Consider the following 25,493-nt stretch of genomic DNA (forward strand, 5'->3'; position numbering starts at 1 on the left):
CATGATTCGTAGCTGTATCCTATCTTGCACTCATTTCATAATGATATTCTAATTTAATATAAACCAAGGTCAGGGAAATTCAGACGTGTTCTTAGAAAAAGAAATTTTCGAACACACAATGAAAACCAAAAAAAAAAGAGAGAAAGTTGCAAAAAGAACACACAAATAAAATAAATGATTATAAACTTTCCCAGGAAGAATTTGCAAACTTGAGTTTAGGGCCTATGCTCGGATCATTTTGAAATTTTCACGGCAGGTGTTTTTTTTAACCTGATTAAGGGAAAGTAATTTTTTCGTGGGGGAAATACCGGGTTACCCGGTTATTTGAACCGAAAGTTCGAATACAAAATAAAGTTTTTGTCTGGTCCTACAAAACCCTTATGTACCAAATTGGTATCGAACAAATTGTCATATGATAAGGTTATTGGTTCCGGAGTAATGCAAGAAAATTGGTATTTTTATACCAGTACTTTTTGAAAAACACCTAAAAACTCGAAAATAGACCCATTATGCGGTATTAAGATCTACATGCTAAATTATAGCCTATATTCTTGCCTTTCCAAAATGGTATCATATGTGCTGATATCTCTTATAGTTCAAAGATATATGTGATGCAAATCATTAAATTGAGATTTTATCCACTAATATGTATCAAAGCATTTTTAAGTAGCAGGCCTTCGGCCGGGGCTTGTGGTTTTCTCCTCTGGGGTATGTCCAACACCGGCTACGCGGTCCATAGTTTTTCTAAACATTATAGTTTTTGTAAGTAGCCAGCCTTTTCCGGGGCTTGAGATTTTCTCCTCTGGGGTATGTGCAACACCGGCTACGCGATCCATAGTTTTAGTAAACATTGTAACTTTCGTAAGTAGCTGGCCTTCGGCCGGGGCTTGAGATTTTCTCCACTAGGGTATGTCCAACACCGGCTACGCGATCCATAGTTTTTGTAAATATTATAATTTGTAAGTAGCTAGAATTCGACTTTAAAGTCAATATCTTCGGAACTACAAAGCTATAAAAGATACATATTAGTGGAGGAAATCTCAATTTCATGATTTACAAGACTAATATCTTCGGACCTACAAGAGATATCAATACCTATAGCACCTTTTTGGAAAGGCCAGATCGTAGCCTACAATGTAGTATGCAGTTTCTAATACCCCATGACTTTTTATGGGTTTTTCAAAAAGTTTCGGTACAAAAATACCAATTTTTTGTATTACTCCGGAAACCAACCCACCATATAACCACTTTTTAGAATGGTATTTCCATAAGCTTTCAAATGATACCCATTTTGTACAACCGGATAAAACCCGGATTTTGTATCCGAACTTCCGGGTCGAATAACCTGGTAACCGGATATTTCCCCCCAAAAAAATTACCTTGCCGTAATCCGGTTAAAAAGATCTACACGTCGTAAAAATTTCAGGTCAATCCGAACATAGCCCCTGAACTCAACTTAAGCCGTAATATTTCATACAATTTTAATAAAATTTCCATCACTATTACGATTTGTTTGGTCATAAAAACAGCTGTTTTTGTTTTGTGCTATCATTCACGGCAAACTGAGTACATATTGATAAGTGAAACAACGTCAATGCTGATAAACATTAAATACAAATAAACAAAGTCGACTCAAATCCAGCAACACTGAAGAAGTGGTTAATTAATCGCTAGAAAGACTAAAGAGGGAACTAAAATTAACTGTCAATGATGTAGCATTTTGTTTTAAAAGCTTGTATCGTGACAAAAATACGGGCCAATCAGAGAAAAATACGACTGCACATATACACATATCTTGCGTTCCAGGAAAATGATCCATTTGCATTTCAGTAGATGGAGGAAACTGTTAATTGCTTTGGCTATTATTGGCTTTCTTTTTGCCGTATGCCAAATCCTTCCATCCGAAAACAATGGGAAGCCCCATTTGGAGACGTTGGAGTCTGCAAGTGATGTTCCGCTGATAATATGGTGGACACCATTGGTGGAAGGTGGTTATGAATCGAGGAGAATTTGTGACCTAAGTAACATTTGCAGATTTACAACAAAAAGGGACAAATTGGGCGATGCTGGCGTAAGTATGTTTAATGTAATTTTCAGCATGGTGTGCTACTTTTACTTAGGTTTTAGGGATTATGTATGTGGACAAAAATCAGTACCACTTATCGTTAAATTTTTATTAGCCTTATTATTATAAAGGCAGCTCGTATCTTTTACGACATTGATGAATAAAAAATACAAATTGTTACATATCTTATTGTTTACGTAGAATGACGGGATTATGAACGGAGTGAAGTGAGTACAGTTAGTCATTTAGATGAGCAGTGCGAATTCCAAGAAAGCAGAAACAAAATACAGATAATTTTGCTGTTGTTTTTTAATTGCCAAGTATTGGAATGAAAACGCAAAACAAAGTATATTTTTATACCCTCCGCCATACTATGGAGGGTATATTAACTTTGTCATTCCGTTTGTAACTCCTCGAAATACTCATGTAAGACCCAGCAAAGTATATATATTCTTGATCAGCTATTTCGATGTCCTTTTTTGTGTCTGTCTGCCTGTCCGTCTGTCTGTTGTAATCACGCTATCATTCGAACGAATTGAGATAGAATGTTAAAATTTTGCAGACGTATATATTTTGCCAGTAGGCACGTTAAGTTCGTAAATGGGCCATGTGGGTCCTCGTTTTCATACAGCCACCATATAACGGTACCTCCCGATATTCGGTATTTTGATGATTTTTAGCTACATTATTCACCGTTTATTTCAAGTTTCGAAATTGAATATGGTAATAACTTATGACAAACAAAGCCTATGCAGGTTCACGTCGTAGAGACACCAATATATCGGCTATATTCGGTGTTTTTAAGATTTCAACAGAATTTTTAATGGATTTTATTTTTTTAAAAATTCTCAAATTCGTTTCATATGGTGGAGGGCATTCAAAGTTCGGCCCGGCCGAACTTACTAGTTATTAATTTGTTACTACTCAAATACCGCTGATACATTTCTTATAATCTATCGACTAATAACCTTGTAAAAATTTATCATTTTTAACATTCATCCCATTGTTATATTTTCCAATTACAAACATTCACCTTTTTCGTCTCTTTTATTCCTTTTTGTAGCACACAAAAAAAATAAATTGTTCAATTGTTAATGTTAAAATTTTCTATTTTGAAATTTTATACAGAAACGTATTTGGACATATTTTTCTCCGAAATACGAATGAAAATGTCAGAAAAAAAAAACAAGTAAAACACATTAAGTTCGGTCGGGCCGAAATTTGAAACAATTTCGTACTACGTACTACTGGCGAAAAAATTGAAATACCGAATATCGGGAAGTGCCTTTATTTGGCTATCCAAAACGTGGACACATGGCACAATTACAGAAGGTAGAACAAAGGTACCCCCTAAATACATTTTTCTCATTTGGTGCCCTTATTCTGTCAAAACATATACACATTTTGTGGATGTATGCATGGTACAATGAATTCAAGGTAGGGCAGAACTACCATATGATTTAATTTTTTTTATTTTTCTGGCTTAATATGACAACTTCATTTGCTTATGTGTGTGTCTTCTTTTCAATAATAAAAAATTGTTCAGAAAATATTCAAATTCGGGTGTTTTCAAAATGCTTATTGCAACGAATGCATCGACAAAATCTACAGTTTTTGTCGCGAAATGAACCATAAGAGATATATAGAACATGATATTGAAAAGAAATTTTGACCATTCATTTAGTTTTCGAGGTTTTAAATTATTTATTGGAAATCAATGCAACAAGTTGTTTGTTTTTTATTGTTTTGATAGTAATTCTCACATTACAAGCCAAACAGGTAGACCTCTATACTTGCAATTTTTTCAAAGTTGACCTACCTTCTCTTCATTGTACCATGGATGCATGGTACAATGAAGAGAAGGTAGGTCAACTTTGAAAAAATTGCAAGTATAGAGGTCTATCTGTTTGGCTTGTAATGTCAAAATTAGTATCGAAACAATTAAAAATCAAACAACTTGTTGCATTTATTTTTGAATAAATAATTAAAAAACCGCGATAACTGAATGAAAGGTCAACACTTCTTTTTAAAACCAGGTTCCATATATCTCTAAAGGATTATTTCGCTACAAAAACTCTAGATTTTGTCGATGCTTACGTTGAAATAAACATTTTGAAAACATCCGAATTTTAATATTTTCTGATCAATTTTTTTGTTATTGAAAAGAAAACACATACATAAACAAATAAAGATGACATATTAAGCCAAGAAAATAAAAAAATTGAAATAATATGGTATCATAGCCCTACCTTGATATCATTGTACCATGCATCCATGCGAAATAATCCTTTAGAGATATATAGTACATAATTTTGAAAAGAAGTGTTGACCTTTCATTCAATTATCGCGTTTTTCAATTATTTATTCAAAATAAATGCAACAAGTTGTTTGAGTTTGTATTGCTTTGATACTAATTCTGACATTACAAGCCAAACAGGTAGACCTCTATACTTGCAATTTTTTCAAAGTTGACCTACCTTCTCTTCATTGTACCATGAAATTTTCTCAAATTCGGTAACAAAATAAATGGACATTTTCGAGGTTGTAGGGCAACACATTGTACAATTTTGGGATAAAACTGTGTTGTTCTACTATTTTAGATTCAATCTTGTGGAATAACCCCACAATTCCATTCTTGTTTCGCCATTTTTCCCCAGTATAAGAATTTTGTTAAAAAATGAAAAATAAACAAAACCAACTTTTGCATATTCAAAAGTCTAATTGACACTATAAATCGAATTAGAATTTTATGCTGATTATAAATATATGTTCTTTATGTAGTCTACCATGACAATTACAGAACCCCTAAATTCAATTTTTTTTGGTGCCCTTATTCTGTCAAAACAAATACACAATTTGTGTATGTGTGTATTGTTTTGAATAATTTTTTTTTTTTTGAAATTATTTCAAATTCGGTTGCAAAATAAATACTTCCGACGTTAAATTCAATTTTTTTGGTGCCCTTATTCTGTCAAAACAAATACACAATTTGTGTATGTGTGTATTGTTTTGAATAATTTTTTTTTTTTTGAAATTATTTCAAATTCGGTTGCAAAATAAATACTTCCGACGTTAACGGGTAACAAATTGCACAATTTTGTGATAAAACTGCATTGTCCTACTATTTTAGATTCAATCTTGTGGAAAAAAATGAAAAATAAACAAAACCAACTGTTGCATATTTAAAAGTCTATTTGACACTAAAAGACTTCAGCACATAGTTGTATTTTTCTAGTTCCTTTGAAATTAAGCAACCAAAGCACAAGATTGAATCTAAAATTTTAGGACAATATCCCAAAATTGTACAATGTGCTGTCCATTAACGTCGAAAATATGCATTTATTTTGCAGTCGAATTTGAAATTATTGTATTTATTATTCAAAGCAATACAAACCCATACAAAAAATGTGTATATTTTTTGATAGAATAAGGGCAGCAAAAGAAAAAATTGTATTTAGGGGCTAGCTTTGTTCTACCTTCTGTAATTATGCCATGGGCCAGTGTTCTTTTAAATGTATTAAAAGGAAGGTTTTTTTATATGGCTCAAAATTAGTTGTCACAATTAATGTAATAGCATAAATATATTTCAGTCACTTTAGTACGAACATATTGTTGCTCTGTCCCTGAACCTGCAAGAATCTACTATTTTTTTATTTTTTTAGATATCATAAAGAGAAAATCGGATATTGTAGTATAAACACTGGTACGGAGCAAACCAAGTTGGAAAATTTTACCAACATAAAAGATGGAAAAAGATTTCTATTAAGCGTAAACGGAAAAACATGGTAGTAAACTGCTCACATTTATTAGTTTAAAATAAAAAAATATCTTTTTAGAATCTTTGAATTGCTATTTTTGTCTAATACATACATTTTTATGCCTTAGGCAATTTTATTTTATGGATCAAACGTTAAAACTGATGATTTCCCTCTACCACGCCTGCCTCATCACATATGGGCTTTGATACACGAGGAATCGCCAAGAAATGTACCATTTATGCCATATAATGATTGGCTACAGCATTTCAATTTTACATCAACATTCAGTCGAAATAGTAATGTGCCATTGACAACTTATTATTTGACTAATGTTGAAAACTTGACCTGTCCCACCTATACAATACCAATAGGAGAAAAATCACGTTACAAAGATCATGCTTTAGTTCTATTCATTCAGTCTGACTGTGATACAATGTCTGGGCGTGATGACTACGTGAAGGAATTGATGAATTACATTAAAGTTGACTCATTTGGAACCTGTTTAAAAAATCGAAATTTGCCAGACAGGTACACATTGATCAAAAAGACATACAAAAAACAAAGAATAATAATATTTCTCTAATAAAGATTGCAGAAATTACAGCACGACTATTTAAACAACCTATATGCGCCGGAACTGTTAAAATTCATAGGTCGCTATAAATTTGTAATATCGTATGAAAATGGAGTTTGTGAGGATTACATAACAGAAAAATTTTGGAGGCCTCTCATAGCGGGATCAATACCTATTTATTACGGATCACCTTCTATAAAAGTATTATATTTGCATTTAAATATGGTTAAGAATAAAATAATAGTTCTTCACTTTCAGGATTGGTCACCGAATGAAAAGTCGTTTATAGATGTAAGAGATTTCAAAAGTCCTGAATCCCTAGCAATGTATCTTAAGGAATTAGATGCCGACGATCGAGCTTATAATTCATATTTAAACCATAAATACAACATGCTGCAGCCTATTACTAATAAACGTCTTCTAAATGATCTCAACATGCGAAAGACTGCAATGCATAACGGTGATTTGTTTCAAAGTTTTGAATGTGCCGTTTGCTCACATGTGCATGACTTAAAGAAAAGAAAGAGCGAGAGTCTTATGGCATCTGAAAGACATTATCAATGTGCTCACGACCCAGTCTATCCATCAATGTATGCAAAGGTATCAAATTATGATGATTGGTACTCCATTATGAACATTGGTAAATGTAAAGCACGCATTTTGGATACATTGTTTAGAAGGAATAAGAACTATACGAACGAAGATTTCACAAACATATTAAATAAAGAATTATCATTAGGCAAATGCTAAGTAAACTCCGTAGACGGACAACAAAAAATATCACAGATAAAAAATATGGTCACTAGAAATAAGTAAAGGTATAATTTTGTATAAATTTATTTTAAAATATGACAACGATTTACAAGGTGATACAGTAAACAGACATGAGAATTTACCAACTTAAAAGTTGATGCCAGTTTTTCTTAAGATTATACGTAGAGAGCTTGGCATCATGACATCGCATATTTGGAGACGTATCACAAAGGGATATCAGAGCCGACTAGAATCCTCCCTTAGTTTTCCCTTATAATATGACTTCAATATACCACTACATGATGTCAAGCTGCTCATGTGTCATTTTACAAAAAGGCAGGCAATTACTTAAGGCAGAAAATAATCGTCTACATGTTCTTACATCAACTCGGTCTTTATTGTATTACAAATAAACAAGTAATGCGGAGGATATGTAGTTGTCATCATGAAATCAAGGTAGGACACTGATTTATTTTAATTTTTTTTATTTGTCTGGCTAAACATGCCAAATTAATTGTGCATGTTCTTATCCATGGCCCATTATAAGGTCGACAAGCAAGCCCAGCTGATACCTACATTTGATGTTAACATAATTTGAATTCGCCAGACAACTTCAATAGGTGTCAAATTACTAATGATAATATTTACTTTCGATTGTGTTTTCAATTATTTTAAAGTATTCTGTATGTAGTATATAAACGGTGACCATGGTAGAATCAAGGAGGTGGAGTCAAACAATCATATGTCTACATTTTTTTTCAAAAATTATTCATTTGACATCACAATGTCGAAATTTGTATTTATAAATCCATTGTATATACACAAATCAGAGATGGAAACCTGTTTTTATGTAGTTAAATTTGATAAGGTATATTACAGAAAATGCAGAGATGGATATGCTTATTTGAAATGACTTTACCTTCTTAATTTTACCATGACTTTGACATATAACAATTTCAAATGAGAAAGAGCTAATCGCCGTCGGTAATGGACAAGAATCACTCAAAAAATCTCTCTAGCAGGATATAAACAAATTTATCTTAAATATTGTATCAATGCATCAACCCCAGTGTACAATATTTTGATAAATATTGTCCGCGGAAGAATAAATTTTACTATTTTCTAACTAGACAAAACTTAAGGATATATTTTTTAGGTCCACTCAATATCTAAATGGTAAATTTGACTGAGGGCCAGATTCCGTCCAAATAAAAACAATTATCAAATTCTATACTATAGTATAATGCAGTATCATTTTCCAAAACTAAATCGTTCATTGAGTTGTCTTTGGAACAGGAATATTCATTCATTGGATAGCAGTTTGCACACCAGCCGGGGGCCAGAGCAGATCTTCTTAAAGACTTAAAATATTTCAAAAAGAAGCTGGAATATGGGTATCGTCGTCCATTCAGGGCATTATGGCGTTACTAAATGCATCCGAAATTTTTTCTTTGGCGTCTAAACAATTGTTACGACAATGCACCCATGGGCAAAGAGATTTTAATTGTTGTCAAGCCAAATATTATTACCACCTCAGCGGACACTGAGAAATGTAGGTGCGTACGATACCTCAATGTGAAAGTAAACGGCCAGCAATTCATTGAAATAAAATACAGAAATTTCTGAATCTTATTTTGGTTAGCATAATATGGAAAAGATAACTTTTTAAAAGATGTCACATCGTTTTATTTTAAAGAAAATCTATTATTTCGGGGTTATACAGTGGAACCGATGTTAGTAAATTGTTTTGGTATTTGTGGTTTGCTCATGTACTTCTCCATCTTAGGTATGATTGAAAAGCTTTACCTTTTTTCGTTACGTTTGAAGTCCAATATGAGGGAATATAAACAAGGAGATATTATGCGTTATGGTTTAAGTTTTGTGTAATTAAGTGCAATACTAAATATCTGAAATAAATATTAAAAAAAATAAAAGAGAAAAGTTTTAATTTGTTTTATTTATACACTCCCACACATAATGGAGGGTATTTTAAGTTCGCAGTTCATCAAAATAATGCGAAATTTTCTAAGTTGATTTGACATCTGTTGTAGTCACGGTAGAGTTCAAACGAACTAAGGAAGTCGTTGGTTGGCATGGAGGATAAGTTGGAAGTTGGCCTATATCCTTGTTTCTCCATATTTTTTCATTAAATATTGGATGTTCGTAACGGGTATTTTCCTCTGTTGCTGGTTACATTGCACTTGCAGTCTTTTCCGCCTCTTTTGATAAATTGGCTATTTACGTTTTGTTATGGTCTTCATATAACTGTACCTTCAATATTCTGTATTTGAATGACTATCCAAACGAATTCTTTGAAATTGAGGTACACGTTTTAGTATAACCATCGTACAGCGAAAGTATGCTGAACGTTCAAAATATCCACGACATTGCTTTAAAACTAATTGTGTGTCTGTTTACTTTTCCAGCAGGAATTGTCCAGCAACTTCTTTCTGAGAGAGTAAGGTAGTTTTATTCTCTTTTGCAAGGAAAATGCGAAAAGTAAACAGACGGTATTCCTGCAGAAGCTTGCAACTAATCAGCTGATTTGTCAAAACAAACCAATTTGTCCCCCATAAGGAGAATTAAAGCAAAGGAAGCAATACTAATTTTACAAGTTTTTTAAATAAAAATGTTGGAAATAGTCTTTTATTTTCATATTACATATTAACATTTACGTTTTTCACATTTTGTAAAGTTTTTCTCCAAAAACTATTAGTCTTGCTAATTCCAAAAAAATATTTTCAAATTGAAAGCACAAAAATAAATAAACAAACAATAGAAAACATCTGATTGAATGTCGATGAATGAGAAGAAGAAGAGTTGCAAGTGATTGCAAGAAGAAATTTTTCCAGCAAGAATTTGCAAACTCTCACTGAAAGAACTGTCAAAATTTCTCTCTCCAACCGCTCTCTTTTGCAGAACTTTTGGGTTAACAGACGACTTCCAGTAACAATTTGTAACAATTGTTACAAACTTTAGGGTAACCAGACACACCTATTGTCAAATATATTTTTTGTCAAAATTGACAATATAGAAAATTGCTGAAATGTTATTTCCTCTAGGCGAAAAACCGTTTGACAATAAATGTAGGTGGTAATAGGTGTGTCTGGTTACCCTAAGATTTGTAACAATTGTTACTGGAAGTCGTCTGTTAACCCAAAAGTTCTGCAAAAGAGCGATCGGAGAGAGAAATTTTGACAGTTCTTTCAGTGAGAGTTTGCAAATTCTTGCTGGACAAATTAGGTGTGCCTGGTTACTTTTCCTTCAGGAATTGTCCAGCAACTTCTTTCTGAGAGAGTAAGGTAGTTTTATTCTCTTTTGCAAGAAAACTGTGAAAAGTAAACGGACGGAATCCCTGCAAAAACTTGCAAGCAATCAGCTGATTTGTCAAAACAAACCAATTTGTCCCCCATCAAAAGAATTGAAAGAAAGAAAGCACCACCAATTTTATAAGTTTTAGAAATAAAAAAGGAAATTAGCAATAAAATAATAACACGAGCAATAAAAGAAAGATAGATTTGAAGGGTTCCCCGGAAATTTTAAACGTGTTGCTAATGGCGTTTGTCTAAAAATGTTGGAAATAGTTTTTTATTTTCTTATTAAATACTAATACTTAAGTTTTTCTAATTTCGTAAAGTTGTTCTCCAAAAATAAATTAGTCTTTCTAATTCCAAAAAAATATTTTCAAATTGAAAGCACAAAAAAATTTAAACAAACATTAGAAAACATCTGATTGAAATTTGTCCAGGAAGAATTTGCAAACTCTCACTGAAAGAACTGTCAAAATTTATCTCTCCAACCGCTCTCTTTTGCAGAACTTTCGGGTTAACAGACGACTTCCAGTAACAATTTGTAACAATTGTTACAAATTTTATGGTAACCAGACACACCTATTTCTTCTTGCAATCACTTGCAACTCTTCTTCATCCCATTCATCGACATTCAATCAGATGTTTTCTATTGTTTGTTTATTTCTTTTTGTGCTTTCAATATTAAAATATTTTTTTTGGAATGACAAGACTAATTGTTTTTCAGATAAACTTTACAAAATGTGAAAAACGTAAATATTAATATGTAATAAGAAAATAAAAGGCTATTTCCAACGTTTTTAGACAAACGCCATTAGCAACAAATTTAAAGGACTCCGGGGAACACATAAAATCTATCTTTCTTTCATTGCTCACATTTTTGTTTAATTGCTAATTTCCTTTTTATTTAAAAAACTTATAAAATTGGTGGTGCTTCCTTTATTTTTATTTTAATAATAGGGGACAAAATGGTTTGTTTTGACAAATCAGCTGATTAGTTGCAAGCTTTTACAGAAATACCGTCTGTTAACTTTTCGCATTTTCCTTGCAAAAGAGAATAAAACCACCTTACTCTCTCAGAAAGATTTTGCTGGACAATTCCTGCAGGAAAATTAACCAGACACACCTAATGTTGTATGATGATTCGAGTATAACAGTACGTTTATATATATGTGGGTTAACCCACTGGATTTGGATTTAAATTGTCATATACATTACTTTTACTTCAAATAAATCCTCTCAAAGTAGGTTAAACCTACAAAAAGTTCTAACGTAAACATGGCATAAGGTTCAGTTGATTTCACTGAATTCACTTCAACCAAACCAAAAGATATTAGTTTGGTCCATGGTAGAAATACCTGGTAGTATTTAAGCAAGGCGAATTTACTTGACATATCAAATTTGAGGCAAATTATTTTGCACCCTTTCAGCTAGCTGGTATCAATTTGATATGTCAAAAAATTCGTGTAATTTGAATTCGACTTTCATTTACACATAAACAATTGTTGCATGACTTCAACTATTAACAATGCAATTGATCTAAAGTCGAGATGTTAAGTTTGTATAAAGTATCAGTGAAAAATTGTATATTCAACATATGGTAGGCTTAGGTAATATGGAAATCTAAAATTCGTGGATATTTGAAATAAGTGAAACCGGAAAGCAATTCCATATAGGAGATAAACCGATACATAGAATTTCATCATTTTATTTGTACGGATGTATAAAAGTTATCTATATATAAACGACTTCCTGTAAGGCTACTATACATTTCGAGCAAAGAATATGCCTGGATTCACAGTAGACTCAGGCCTGTATCTTCTTCAATCGTTGATACAAATCTGAGAAGTAAATGTACCCTGAAATACCTTTTAGGTAGCAGGTCACTGTAAAAACGAAAAAGCTGATGATTTAGCAAAAGGAAAAATGGTACACCACAGACCCAACACAATATCAAATTTTAAAGCATCAAACGTTTAATTTTACAATTTTCATTCATGTTTTTATGTAAAAGTTGACATTTTGAACAAATTTTATATCAAACTTTTTTTCCGCTGATAGAAACATTTTAAAAATATTGCCTCTTTTGTTTCCAGTTTTCTGTGTGGATGACAGAGAAAACAAAATTTACTTACGTTTGAATGTACATACGCCATTCAACATTGTAGTTTTCATTCATAATTTTCAGTCTTTCCAATTTTTTTTAAAATCCCATTAAATTTTTCTATTTTGAATTTTTAAATGTCATAATTTATTTTTTGTTAATGCTCTCATTTGTTAGAGATGGCAAACATTTCATCTTAGTTCCGAGTGTGGACAATGGAACAAAAAACTATAATCTTTGTTCGCTCAGCAAATTTTGTGTGAGGAATTAAATAGATATATCTTAATTAATGGTCGAACAAGGAATAGAGAGCGAATCACGTGCCATGTGAACGTAGCATAAGGATGATGAAGAGACAACAACGATTGGACATCTATTATCGCAAATTTCCCTCTTTGGCACGCTAGACTACGCATTATAGCATGTTTCCATTGAAAACCGAACAACGTTGTTCGCTCTCAGAATTAGGTACACGAATTAACCCGTTCATACGGCACGATTCGTAATTCATAGTAAAATAATTCCTTTTTTCAAAAATTTTGTTTGTTGATTTTAATGGGAATTTATACGAAAATACATGAAATTCTCACTAATATGAATAGAAGAAATTATTGTTTTCCTCCCAAAGATTTATTATATCATTAATTTTACAATTTTCATTCACGTTTTCAACTTTTTGTGTAAATGTTGACATTTTGATCATATTTTTGTTTTTTCCATTTTTAAATTCTGTTGGAGAGACACTTGTCAAACATTTTTCTGCCGATAGAAACATTTTGAAAATATTGCCTCTTTTGTTAGCAGTTTTCTGTGGAAATTTCAACTCGTGGACCAAATGCGTACCTCGAGAGAGAGAAAACAAAATTTACTTTCGTTTGAATGTACATACGCCATTTAACATTGTAGTTTTCATTCATAACTTTCAGTCTTCCCAAAATTTTTTAAAATTTCATTAAATTTTTCTATTTTTAATTTTTAAATGTCATAATTTATTTTTTCGATAAATGCTCTCATTTGATAGGGATGGGAGACATTTTTTCGTTGTTCTGAGAGTGATTTGATTTGAACAACGTACAAATATGAGTGTTCGCTCAGGAAATTTTGTGTGAAGAATTAACTAGTTTTTTCATAGTTATGGGTCAAACAACGAATAGAGAGCGAATGAAGTGCAGTGGAAACGCCACATTATGGGCGATCACTCTATTTCCAGTCTCTATGATTTTCAACAATGTTGTATTAAACGTTTTAAAATCAAAAAAATTTACATTCTTGTAGTTCTGGAATCAGGATTGGGTATATTGCACTAAATTTTTAATGCTCTAAGAATTAAATAATTAGTGGTAGTGCAATTTTTTATTCCACTACCACTAAAGGGTTAGTGGTAGTGAAAAATTAAATTGCACTACCACTAACCATTTAGTGATATTAAAAAAAAATGCACTATCACTAAATTTAGTGATATTTCAAAAAAAATTGCAATTTAATTTTTCACTATCACTAACCCTTTAGTGGTAGTGTAATAAAAAAATGCACTACCACTAAATGAATAGTGATAGTGAAATTATTGGTACACTAAAAATACAGTGTATTATGCCCATCTCTGGTGTGGAATAGGCCATGGAATGCCCACTAGCCAGCAAACGATAACTGAACATAAATGATAGTGTGTACTATACTTAACATCGACAAAAAAAAAAACGATTAACCGATTTCTTTTATTTTTCTTTGCGATAATGACAGCACGAAACCACATGCACTGATGTTTATTATATAAAATTTTTATAAAGTTGAGTGAAATGTTTACCAATAGTCTAAAATCGGTTATAAAATGGAGATATTTAAGTCAGTGCTGTTCCAGACTAGGGAATATAAGTCAGACATATGCATCCTTCAGCGCTAAAGATCTACTGTATGAGACATCGGATGAGGCCGGTACGCTCCTCACAAGGTTTGCAAAGCACGTAGCTATCGAAAGACACAATATATGTGAGATTGTGCCCAATAAGGTTCGTTATGCTGACTTTTTTCCCGTTAGTGATATGAAGTATTTTCACAAAGAACTGTCCAAGACTTCAGCGGATCAACTTGCCTCAATAATAGTGTACGCATCGACATATAGGTCAAATGCAGATCCCTCAAAATTTGCCCAAGTTTTAAATGAATTGGACCGCTATGCAGTGGACAAATTATGTGATATGAATGTGGATACTATTCTGCGAACAATGTATGCGTTCTTGTTTTTAATTCCGAATTGGATGACAAGATTGGATTTTTATTCCGAGGGCATGAAGAAGTTATATGACACCTTATTACAAGATGGTTGTAAATTTAAAGAATTATTTGTTCAAGTCAGCTTTTACTTCGGCCTTTCAAAGAAAATCTCCAGAAATAACTTACAGAAGCAGTGGAATTCGTTTCTTCATTTACACTTGGAATCATTTTTAGACGAGTTGAGTACCTTGGATGTGGCTTTGGTAGCTAGCGCTGCCTACAAAACGTCCACCAAGATAGAAAATGAGAAATTTAATCAACGACTTGTCAAAGAAGTTTTAGGAACGTCTACAGTTAAAAGTGGAAATGATGCACTCTTAATAACATTAATAAAATCTCTTCGCTTCCAAAGAGTTAATTCAGACGAAGTTTGTGAACATGTTGCCAAGATCTGTATGAATTCTCAACAAATAAATCAATTTCAAACTCGGGGTCAAATACATATTTTTGCATTGTTTGCCGACAACCTCTGGGATAATGAGGAATGTATGCAAATATTAGTGCAAGAGTTCATAGCCAAATTGCGTAAAAATAATACAGATAATTATGTCAACCGTATAAGAGGCAAGGATATAACTACGTTTCTTTGGTGTTGTTTCCAGTTAAAATGTCGCATGACTCCGCACGAACTTCAAACAGTCGAAGATGTACTTCTACGTATGGTGTATAATAATGAATTCAAATACTTTCCGGATCAACTTGTCGAAGCATGTTTATCATTGTGGAGTTTGGGTTTAAAATCTAAGGAGCTTTTGCAAAACGCAATTAAAATAAAGTCCGATTCGTCTCCCAAACGACAACAACCTAAAGTAGACAGTCGGCTAACCGTATTGCTATCAGCTGCACAAATTGAAGAGCCAACGTGGTGCATGCCCTTAACCAAAGGCTTTAAATCATTTAACATTGAGTCTTCTGTTCCAGCGTATTTATTAAATCCTGATATTCCATACAACACATTACTTTCTCGATTGAGGGAAGAAAATTCGGTGGCGTCTGCTGCAATTGTCTGTCCTATCAATGGTATAAATATTCCAGGAGTACTTGTCCAGCTTTCTTCGTTGTCGCATGATTCTTATGTATTTGTTGAAATTATGACAAAAAGTCAGACATTGCAATTTAGTAATCAACCTGTTGGAATACTACGACTCAAAGTCCAACTTCTGCAGGCTATGGGGTACAGTGTAAAACTGGTTAGTACCTACATCGTTTAATTTTTTTGGAAAATATTTTAAATCAAAAATCTTTATTTCAGTTGTCTCTTAAGGATTTAGAAGGACCATTGAATGTGGACGAAGTTTTACAAATCGATAATATCGAAAATATAACTGAAACCAGCAAAAATAGTATTAAGGCATAAATATTAATGAAATACCTAAGTACCTGAAATAAAATACCGATTCGAACTTCCAATAAGATAGAACTAGTGGTAAAAATATGACGATCTTCATTTTCATTAATTGTTGTTTATATGCTTGAATGTCTGTTGGCATCACGAGAAAGCTCGGATTATTACAGAAATTTGCTCATGCAATGATAGTATTGCTATTTCAATGTAATGTATCGGTCGAAGTGTAGGAAAAACATACTTTTCGATTTTCGTTAATATGAGGGTTTAAGTCCAATTTCCAACTAAATCCGTTGTGGGTTAGTTAATTAAATAATTAAATTCAATATTGGTATAGGAATATGTTCGAACTTCAAAATTAGGCATTAAAGGATAATTCTTAAATAAATTGAAAAATTATGTTCATTCATCATTGTTCCCAAGTCAAAAAAAGAATTCTTAATACGTCCGTTAGCTTATAACATATAATCACATTTGGAATATTACTACCATTTTAATCATGTTTCTTCATCATATTCCATGAATATTCGCAAACGAGTTGGAATTGACACGAAGATTTTGGTATTTCTGAGTATTAACAAGATAAAAAGTATCAGCCGACAGATGTATACCCTCAGCCAATTTTCGATTAGTTAAAAATATTTTGACTCCTACATATATTGCGGCGTGCCATGTTTGGACTATATTGGTTACTCCCTTCAATTTATATGAGATATTTAATAATTTTTAAAAAATGTTAAAATGTAAGTTTTCATTATTCGTCTAATACAGATAAAAATACTGGTATGTGCAAAATTACAACAAAGTTGAACATTTGGATCCAGTTTTATGCGAAATCATAAATTCCATATTCATCTCAGGTTTCTGGTTTTATGAGCTTCATGGATATTCAAAATGTTGACCCTTTGTGGGGGAGGTATCATAAGGAGTGGACCGATACATTCCATCTTCGCATCAGATCTAGTGTTAGTAGAAATGCTTATTTCGGATTTTATAATCGTTTTGGTTTTTCAAAACTTTGAACCCTTTGTGGAGCAGGTACCAGAAGAAATTGTCCGATCTCTACCATCTTTATTACAGATCTTGAGTTGATAGAAATATTGAGATGTGCCAAGTCTGAATGGAATCGGATATTAATTTGGCGTTTTTGAGCTTCATGGATATTCAAAATGTTGACCCTTTGTTGTTGTTGTAGCAGTAGTACATGTAAGTGGTTGCGTTCTGTTAATCTGGTTCCAGCTCCAGGTTTTCGGCTACTTTAATGGGCTGTTGCCAGAGATCTTCTGGAGTGAGGCTTGGCTGTGCAATTAAAGGGGTGTAGCCTGGGTGGGAGAGTTGTATCCACCATATGATGGTTGGGATGACTCTCACGGTAACACCCAAACAGCTACTGCAACGAAAGCATATGATTATGCTGACGTAAGGGAAGGACTTTCGCCTCCTCAGGTAGATGGTTCACTGGTGTCATGACAAGGCACCTTGTTACAGATTTCAGGGCAGCGTTCTGACAGATCTGGATGTGCTTCCACTGCGTATCACTAGTATTCGCGGAAAACACTGGAGCCGCATAGCTGTCCACAGACCGACCTATCGCGTTATAAGAGGTCAACAAGCGCCTTGAGGACCTTGTTCCTACTTTTCATCTTGTTGCAAATACCTGTGGCTTGCGCGGACGACTTGAACATACTGTCAAATGTGGCCCCTAGTATCTTAGGGTAGTTCGTGGTCGGTATTAAATTCCCCTCGACCTGCACATTCAGCTGTGTTCTGATGTCCACGAACCATTTGGTAAAGAGTGTGGCCGTTGATTTCGTGGCGGATATTTTCATATTCCTCGCGGGAAAGTATGCGGCAAGCTCCACGAGATATGCGTTCAGACATATGTCATCGACCACTGGGCCCGACGCCATGATCGTACAATCATCCGCATACGTTATGATCTCTATGCCGTCTGGAGGACGAGGAATTCCGGAAAGGTAAAGCTTAAACAGTTCCGGAGATATCACCCCAACTTGGGGACTCCCTGTTTCACTCTACGGGCTTTAGACTTCTTATTCCGGAATTCGTTTCAAACTTGGCAGGAGGGTGGTTCTCTGCACGTCCTCAAACAGTATGGCATGATTGACCGTATAAGTGCCTTTAATATGTCAAGGGCTACCAACACTGTTCTTTCACACCGCTTGTTCTGGTTCAGTCCTCCATTAATATGTGTGGAAATGGCGTGTAATGCTGTTGTGGTACTATGTTGTGGACGCAATCCATGCTGATGGTTGGCGACTGGATAGCTTCCTCTAATGCTGGGGAGGAGTAAAGCCTCAAAAGTCTTAGCTACTGGCGAAATTGGCCTGTATGATTCGCCTTTACTGGTATCCTTGCCTGGCGTCAGTAGCGGGACCACCTGGCCCAGCGATAAGTTGAGAACTTTCGTTAAGTACTCGACTCCCGGCGTATTCAGCTGTTTCAGTTTTACCATTGAGATTCCGTCCGGGCCCAACGCTTTGGGTGACTTAGCGTTCCGGATGACATTTGTAATATCACCCATCGTAAACTGTGGTTGTTGTTGTTGTTGTTGTAGCAGTAGTACATGTGTGTGTTTGTGTTCTGCTAATCTGGTTCCAGCTCCAGGTTTAGAAATTCGGCTACTTTAACGGGCTGTAGCCAGAGATCCTCTGGAGTGAGTTGGGTAGGTTTGGCTGAGCAATTAAAAAGGTGTAGCGTATTGTGCGGGCCTGTATCACACGCCGGGCAGGCGTCACGCACATCTTCATCAATTCGTGCCCAATACGAATTGAGGCGACTACACCATCCTGAACGTAATTGCGCCAAAACTACCCTGGTTTGTCTAGGCAGTTGACGTTCTTCGGCTGCAATGGATGGGGGTGGACTCCGAGGACGGCATTCACTTTATAACTGCTAATAGCATCCGCGACTGCATCGGTGTGAATGCCACTCAGACCTGCCTGATAGGCTTCTTGATCTAGAGGCTCTCTCTTGTAGCGCTGGACCTCCCTCTCTAGATCATGTATGTCCTTCCTGACACGCCTGGGTGGGGGAGAGTTATCCACCATATGATGGTTGGGATGGCTCTCACGGTAACACCCAAGCAGGTACTGCAACGAAAGCATATGATTATGCTGACGTAAGGGAAGGACTTTCGCCTCCTCATGTAGATGGTCCACTGGTGTCATGAGGAGGCACCCTGTCGCAGTTCTCAGGGCAGCGTTCTGGCAGGTCTGGATATTCTTCCACTGCGTAGCACTAGTATTCGCAGACCACACTGGAGCCGCATAGTTGACCACAGACCGACCTATCGCGTTATAAGAGGTCAACAAGGTTTCTTTGTCCGCACCCCAAGAGCTGCCGGCTAGCGCCTTGAGGACCTTGTTCCTACTTTTCATCTTGTCGCAGATAGCTGTGGCTTGCGCGGACGACTTGAACATGCTGTCGAACGTTACCCCAAGAATCTTGGGGTAGTTCGTGGTCGGTATTAAATTCCCCTCGACCTGAACATTCAGCTGTGTTCTCATCTCCGCAGACCATGTGGTAAAGAGTGTGGCCGTTGATTTCGTGGCGGATATTTTCATATTCCTCGCGTGGAAGTATGCGCCAAGCTCCGCGAGATAGGGGTTCAACCTTTCGCATATGTCATCGACCACTGGACCCGACGCCATGATCGTACAATCATCCGCATACGTTACGATCTCAATGCCGTCTGGAGGGCGAGGAATTCCGGAAAGGTAGAGGTTAAACAGTTCCGGAGATATCACCCCACCTTGGGGAACTCCCTGTTTCACTCTACGGGCTTTGAACTTCTTGTTCCGGAATTCCACGTACGACTGGCGTCCACACATATAGTTGATTATCCAACGTTTCAAACTTGGCCGGAGGGTAGTTCTCTGTACGTCCTCAAACAGTGTGGCATGATTGACCGTATCAAATGCCTTTGATAGGTCAAGGGCTACCAACACTGTTCTGTCACACGGCCTGTTCTGGTTTAGTCCTCTACTAATATGTGTGGAAATGGCGTGTAATGCTGTTGTGGTACTATGTTGTGGACGGAATCCATGCTGGTGGTTGGCAACTGCATAGCTTCCTCTAATGCTGGGGAGGAGTAAAGCCTCAAGAGTCTTTGCTACTGGCGACAAAAGCGAAATCGGCCTGTACGATTCGCCTTTACTGGCATCCTTGCCTGGCTTCAGTAGCGGGACCACCCGGCCCATTTTCCAGGTTTCGGGCACTCCCGGCGTATCCAGCTGCTTCAACATTACCATTGAGATTCCGTCCGGGCCCAACGCTTTGGATAACTTACCGTTACGGATAACATTTGCAACATCACCCATCGTAAACTGTGGTGGTTCCTCCTCGGCGGGAAGAGATCTGATACGACGTAGTACTCTTCGCTTCGCCCTATCACTCTCGGGGTGCTCGACAAATTGTCGGTTAAAATATTCCGCGCACCTCTTCGGATCATCCTTTTTCCAGTGAGCCAAGTGAAATGACGGGTTGCTAAGTCACGTCATTTATCAGACCGGGTGACACTATGGTTAAGTCTGGCGAACTGTGACACTCTCCTCTTATTTGGGTGGGGGCATCCTCGCTAACCGTGCAGAATGTGGAGCAGTTAATCTGCTCTGTCTGCGCTGATCCCCTCTGGTTATTACCTAGGACGGAATGCCACAACTCATGGTGGGCATTAAAATCCCCTAGTTCCAGTTGGTTATTTCCTACCAAAAATGGTCTTATATCTGGCAAATAACGCGGTTCGCAGCTATTAATCGGCGGGATATATACAGATTAAGCACATCTACCTCGGCATTTTCACACATGATTGCTACCCCCGACTAAAGACTAGCTCAAGCGAGATAGGTCTGTACTGAACAGAATGGTGTAACAGGAACGCCAATCCCCCACCTCCGTTTTGGTGCGATCCTTCCTTAGTACGTTGTAACCATAAAAACGTTGTAGGCTGCAATTTTCATTCAGTTGGTTTCCTGCACCGCCGCGATCTTAATATTCCTCCGATTCATGAACTCCACTATCTCATCTATTTTGCCTGAGTCCGTTGCAATTGAATTGCAAGAGTGATGCACAATCCGGAGTTGGAACTGCAAACATTGGGCGTTAGATGCTGCGGTGGAGTTCCATACTCCGACGACGCCTCTGATAAGGACGACGAAGAAGTGGACTAGCTGGGGACTACGTTACTGCAGCACGTCGCAATATATTCCTTTTCGCTGAAGTCTCGCAAATACTTAGTCCGGAACAGTTCTTGAAGTGCACCCACTCTCTACATCCATTACATCGCACCCAAACAGATCTGTGGTTGTTGTTGTTGTTGTAGCAGTAGTACATGTGTGTGTTTGTGTTCTGCTAATCTGGTTCCAGCTCCAGGTTTAGAAATTCGGCTACTTTAACGGGCTGTAGCCAGAGATCCTCTGGAGTGAGTTGGGTAGGTTTGGCTGAGCAATTAAAAAGGTGTAGCGTATTGTGCGGGATTGTATCACACGCCGGGCAGGCGTCACGCACATCTTCATCAATTCGTGCCCAATACGAATTGAGGCGACTACACCATCCTGAACGTAATTGCGCCAAAACTACCCTGGTTTGTCTAGGCAGCTGACGTTCTTCGGCTGCAATGGATGGGGGGTGGACTCCGAGGACGGCATTCACTTTATAACTGCTAATAGCATCCGCGACTGCATCGGTGTGAATGCCACTCAGACCTGCCTGATAGGCTTCTTGATCTAGAGGCTCTCTCTTGTAGCGCTGGACCTCCCTCTCTAGATCATGTATGTCCTTCCTGACACGCCTGGGTGGGGGAGAGTTATCCACCATGTGATGGTTGGGATGGCTCTCACGGTAACACCCAAGCAAGTACTGCAACGAAAGCATATGATTATGCTGACGTAAGGGAAGGACTTTCGCCTCCTCATGTAGATGGTCCACTGGTGTCATGAGGAGGCACCCTGTCGCAGTTCTCAGGGCAGCGTTCTGGCAGGTCTGGATATTCTTCCACTGCGTAGCACTAGTATTCGCAGACCACACTGGAGCCGCATAGTTGACCACAGACCGACCTATCGCGTTATAAGAGGTCAACAAGGTTTCTTTGTCCGCACCCCAAGAGCTGCCGGCTAGCGCCTTGAGGACCTTGTTCCTACTTTTCATCTTGTCGCAGATAGCTGTGGCTTGCGCGGACGACTTGAACATGCTGTCGAACGTTACCCCAAGAATCTTGGGGTAGTTCGTGGTCGGTATTAAATTCCCCTCGACCTGAACATTCAGCTGTGTTCTCATCTCCGCAGACCATGTGGTAAAGAGTGTGGCCGTTGATTTCGTGGCGGATATTTTCATATTCCTCGCGTGGAAGTATGCGGCAAGCTCCGCGAGATAGGGGTTCAACCTTTCGCATATGTCATCGACCACTGGACCCGACGCCATGATCGTACAATCATCCGCATACGTTACGATCTCAATGCCGTCTGGAGGGCGAGGAATTCCGGAAAGGTAGAGGTTAAATAGTTCCGGAGATATCACCCCACCTTGAGGAACTCCCTGTTTCACTCTACGGGCTTTGGACTTCTTGTTCCGGAATTCCACGTACGACTGGCGTCCACACATATAGTTGATTATCCAACGTTTCAAACTTGGCCGGAGGGTAGTTCTCTGTACGTCCTCAAACAGTGTGGCATGATTGACCGTATCAAATGCCTTTGATAGGTCAAGGGCTACCAACACTGTTCTGTCACACGGCCTGTTCTGGTTTAGTCCTCTACTAATATGTGTGGAAATGGCGTGTAATGCTGTTGTGGTACTATGTTGTGGACGGAATCCATGCTGGTGGTTGGCAACTGCATAGCTTCCTCTAATGCTGGGGAAGAGTAAAGCCTCAAGAGTCTTTGCTACTGGCGACAAAAGCGAAATCGGCCTGTACGATTCGCCTTTACTGGCATCCTTGCCTGGCTTCAGTAGCGGGACCACCCGGCCCATTTTCCAGGTTTCGGGCACTACGTGGGTGGCTAGCGACAAATTGAGAACTTTTGTTAAGTACTCGACTCCCGGCGTATCCAGCTGCTTCAACATTACCATTGAGATTCCGTCCGGGCCCAACGCTTTGGATGACTTAGCGTTACGGATGACATTTGCAACATCACCCATCGTAAACTGTGGTGGTTCCTCCTCGGCGGGAAGAGATCTGATACGACGTAGTACTCTTCGCTTCGCCCTATCACTCTCGGGGTGCTCGACAAATTGTCGGTTAAAATATTCCGCGCACCTCTTCGGATCAGTCACCGTTACGTCGTTAAAAGTGACTGAGGTCCTATCATCCTTTTTTCCAGGGTTCGAGAGCGACTTAACCGTTACCCACAGCTTACTCATATCGGTTCCAATGTTGCAGCACTTCAGATGGTCTAGCCACTTTTTCCTCTTATGCTCCTGTACCAACCGGTTGACTTCCACTGTCAAATCACTGATTCTAGGATCAGTAGGGTTGGTACGACGGAGATCATCACGCTCGTTTGCTAATCCCGCTGCCTCTGCTGGGAAGTTTGGTCTTATCTCGGGTATTCGACCAGCAGGTATATAGCGAGCGGCTGCAGCTCTGATGATGTTTCGGAAAATCCTTTCTGCTACCCGAACATCAGAAGGGTTGGGCAGTTCTCTGAAGCGGCGGTTGGTGAATTCTCTGAACTCTGGCCAGTGAGCTTTCCCATGGTTAAGGAAAGTGCGGCGTTCAGAGGTTATGAAATCGGGCGACCTGCTTATGGAGACGATTATCGGGAAATGGTCTGAGCCAAGAGAAATGACGGGTTGCCAAGTCACGTCATTTATCAGACCGGGTGACACTATGGTTAAATCTGGCGAACTGTGACACTCTCCTCTTATTCGGGTGGGGGCATCCTCGTTAACCGTGCAGAATGTGGAGCAGTCAATCTGCTCTGCCAGCGCTGATCCCCTCTGGTCATTACCTAGGACGGAATGCCACAACTCATGGTGGGCATTAAAATCCCCTAGTACCAGGCGGTTATTGCCTACCAATAATGGGCTAATATCAGGCAAATAACGTGGTTCACAGCTATTAATCGGCGGGATATACACATTAAGCACCTCTACCTCGGCAGTTCCACACTTGACTGCTACCCCCATACATTCCATGTATGGGTCACTAGAGACTAGCTCAAGCGAGATAGGTCTGTACTGAACAGAATGGTGTAACAGGAACGCTAATCCCCCACCTCCACTTCTGGTGCGATCCTTCCTTAGTACGTTGTAACCATAACAACGTTGTAGGCTGCAATTTTCATTCAGCTTGGTTTCCTGCACCGCTGCGATCTTAATATTCCTCCGACTCATAAATTCCACTATCTCATCTATTTTGCCTCGAAGTCCGTTGCAATTGAATTGCAAGAATGATGCACAATCCGGAGTTGGAACAGCAACATGTGGCGTTAGGTGCTGCGGTGTTGGTTGCTGTTCTGGAGACTGCGGTGGAGTGCCATACTCCGACGACGTCTCTGACGAGGACGACGAAGAAGAGGACTCGCTGGGGACTACGTTACTGCAGCAAGTCGCAACATAGTCCCTTTCGCTGTAGTCTCGCAAACGCCTTAATCCGGAACAGTTCTTGAAGTGCACCCACTCTCTGCATCCATTACATCGCACCGAGATCTGTGGTGGATGACGTTCCCAGCAGAACCAAGGTCCGGTGTTTTGCTCAATCCCGACACGGAGCAATAAAATCCGGAGCAAGCATTCCTGGATATCCCGCTCCCAATGCAGAAAAATAAACATACAAAAACAGGATGTTGTTGTTTCGGGTCAATCCGGTATCGTACCAATTTTGTCCATTTTTTTCACCTGACCTAGCACGAATTATCCTTTCTCTTTCTTTGCAGTAAAATATTTTTTTATGAAAATTTCGACCTTTTGTGGGGGAGGTACCAGAAGGAGTGGAAATATTGTCCATCTCCGAACTCGATCTAAGTTTGATAATAATACTACAATGTACCAAATTTGAACCAAATCAAATACTCCTTTCGACAGTTATCGTGCGCACCAGCCAGACAGACAGACGGACCGACATCGCTAGATCGACTTCAAATGTCCTAAAACGGATTTGGTCCAAAGACATCTAGGGTCTAAAACCGTTATTTCTACTAGGCACGTTTTGACCGTATCAAATGATACATGCCCTCTCTGGCCATACGGCATAAACCCAAACTAAATATCAAAAAACCCTGAAACTAGAATTCTAAAGATTCGGCAAGTGAACTTGTTTTCAATATTATAATTTAAAAAAGGAATGACTACAATAAT

General features: G+C 37.7%; 2 protein-coding genes and 1 long non-coding RNA gene across 4 annotated transcripts; 2 read left to right on the top strand and 1 right to left on the bottom strand.

Moving 5' to 3' along the window:
• The first annotated feature begins 1,572 nt into the window (after window positions 1-1,572).
• LOC101901473 (alpha-(1,3)-fucosyltransferase B) lies at window positions 1,573-8,286 on the top strand. Of its 2 annotated transcripts, XM_020037076.2 has the most exons (5): window positions 1,932-2,071; window positions 5,728-5,850; window positions 5,951-6,351; window positions 6,412-6,598; window positions 6,656-8,286. In XM_020037076.2, the coding sequence occupies exons 2-5, from the start codon at window positions 5,848-5,850 to the stop codon at window positions 7,145-7,147; spliced, it is 1,083 nt and encodes a 360-aa protein (XP_019892635.1). In that variant the 5' UTR covers window positions 1,932-2,071; window positions 5,728-5,847; the 3' UTR covers window positions 7,148-8,286. The 2 variants fall into 2 exon arrangements, with proteins under 2 accessions (XP_005184540.1, XP_019892635.1); XM_005184483.4 differs by lacking the exon at window positions 5,728-5,850 and having other exon boundaries at window positions 1,573-2,071.
• A 525-nt stretch (window positions 8,287-8,811) lies between these two features.
• On the bottom strand, window positions 8,812-10,286 carry LOC105261865 (uncharacterized). The gene is made up of 2 exons (XR_891556.3): window positions 9,422-10,286; window positions 8,812-9,057 (listed from the first exon to the last, which is right to left on the bottom strand). It is a non-coding gene; the product is annotated as an uncharacterized LOC105261865 (long non-coding RNA).
• A 3,985-nt stretch (window positions 10,287-14,271) lies between these two features.
• On the top strand, window positions 14,272-16,268 carry LOC101901756 (uncharacterized). Its single transcript, XM_005184485.4, has 2 exons — window positions 14,272-16,023; window positions 16,086-16,268. Exons 1-2 carry the CDS (start codon window positions 14,359-14,361, stop codon window positions 16,188-16,190), a joined length of 1,770 nt encoding a protein of 589 aa, XP_005184542.1. The 5' UTR covers window positions 14,272-14,358; the 3' UTR covers window positions 16,191-16,268.
• Window positions 16,269-25,493: the final 9,225 nt, after the last annotated feature.

This window comes from Musca domestica, unplaced genomic scaffold (genome assembly GCF_030504385.1).
Source record: "Musca domestica strain aabys unplaced genomic scaffold, Musca_domestica.polishedcontigs.V.1.1 93, whole genome shotgun sequence".
In the NCBI taxonomy this organism is placed as follows: Eukaryota; Metazoa; Arthropoda; class Insecta; order Diptera; family Muscidae; genus Musca; species Musca domestica.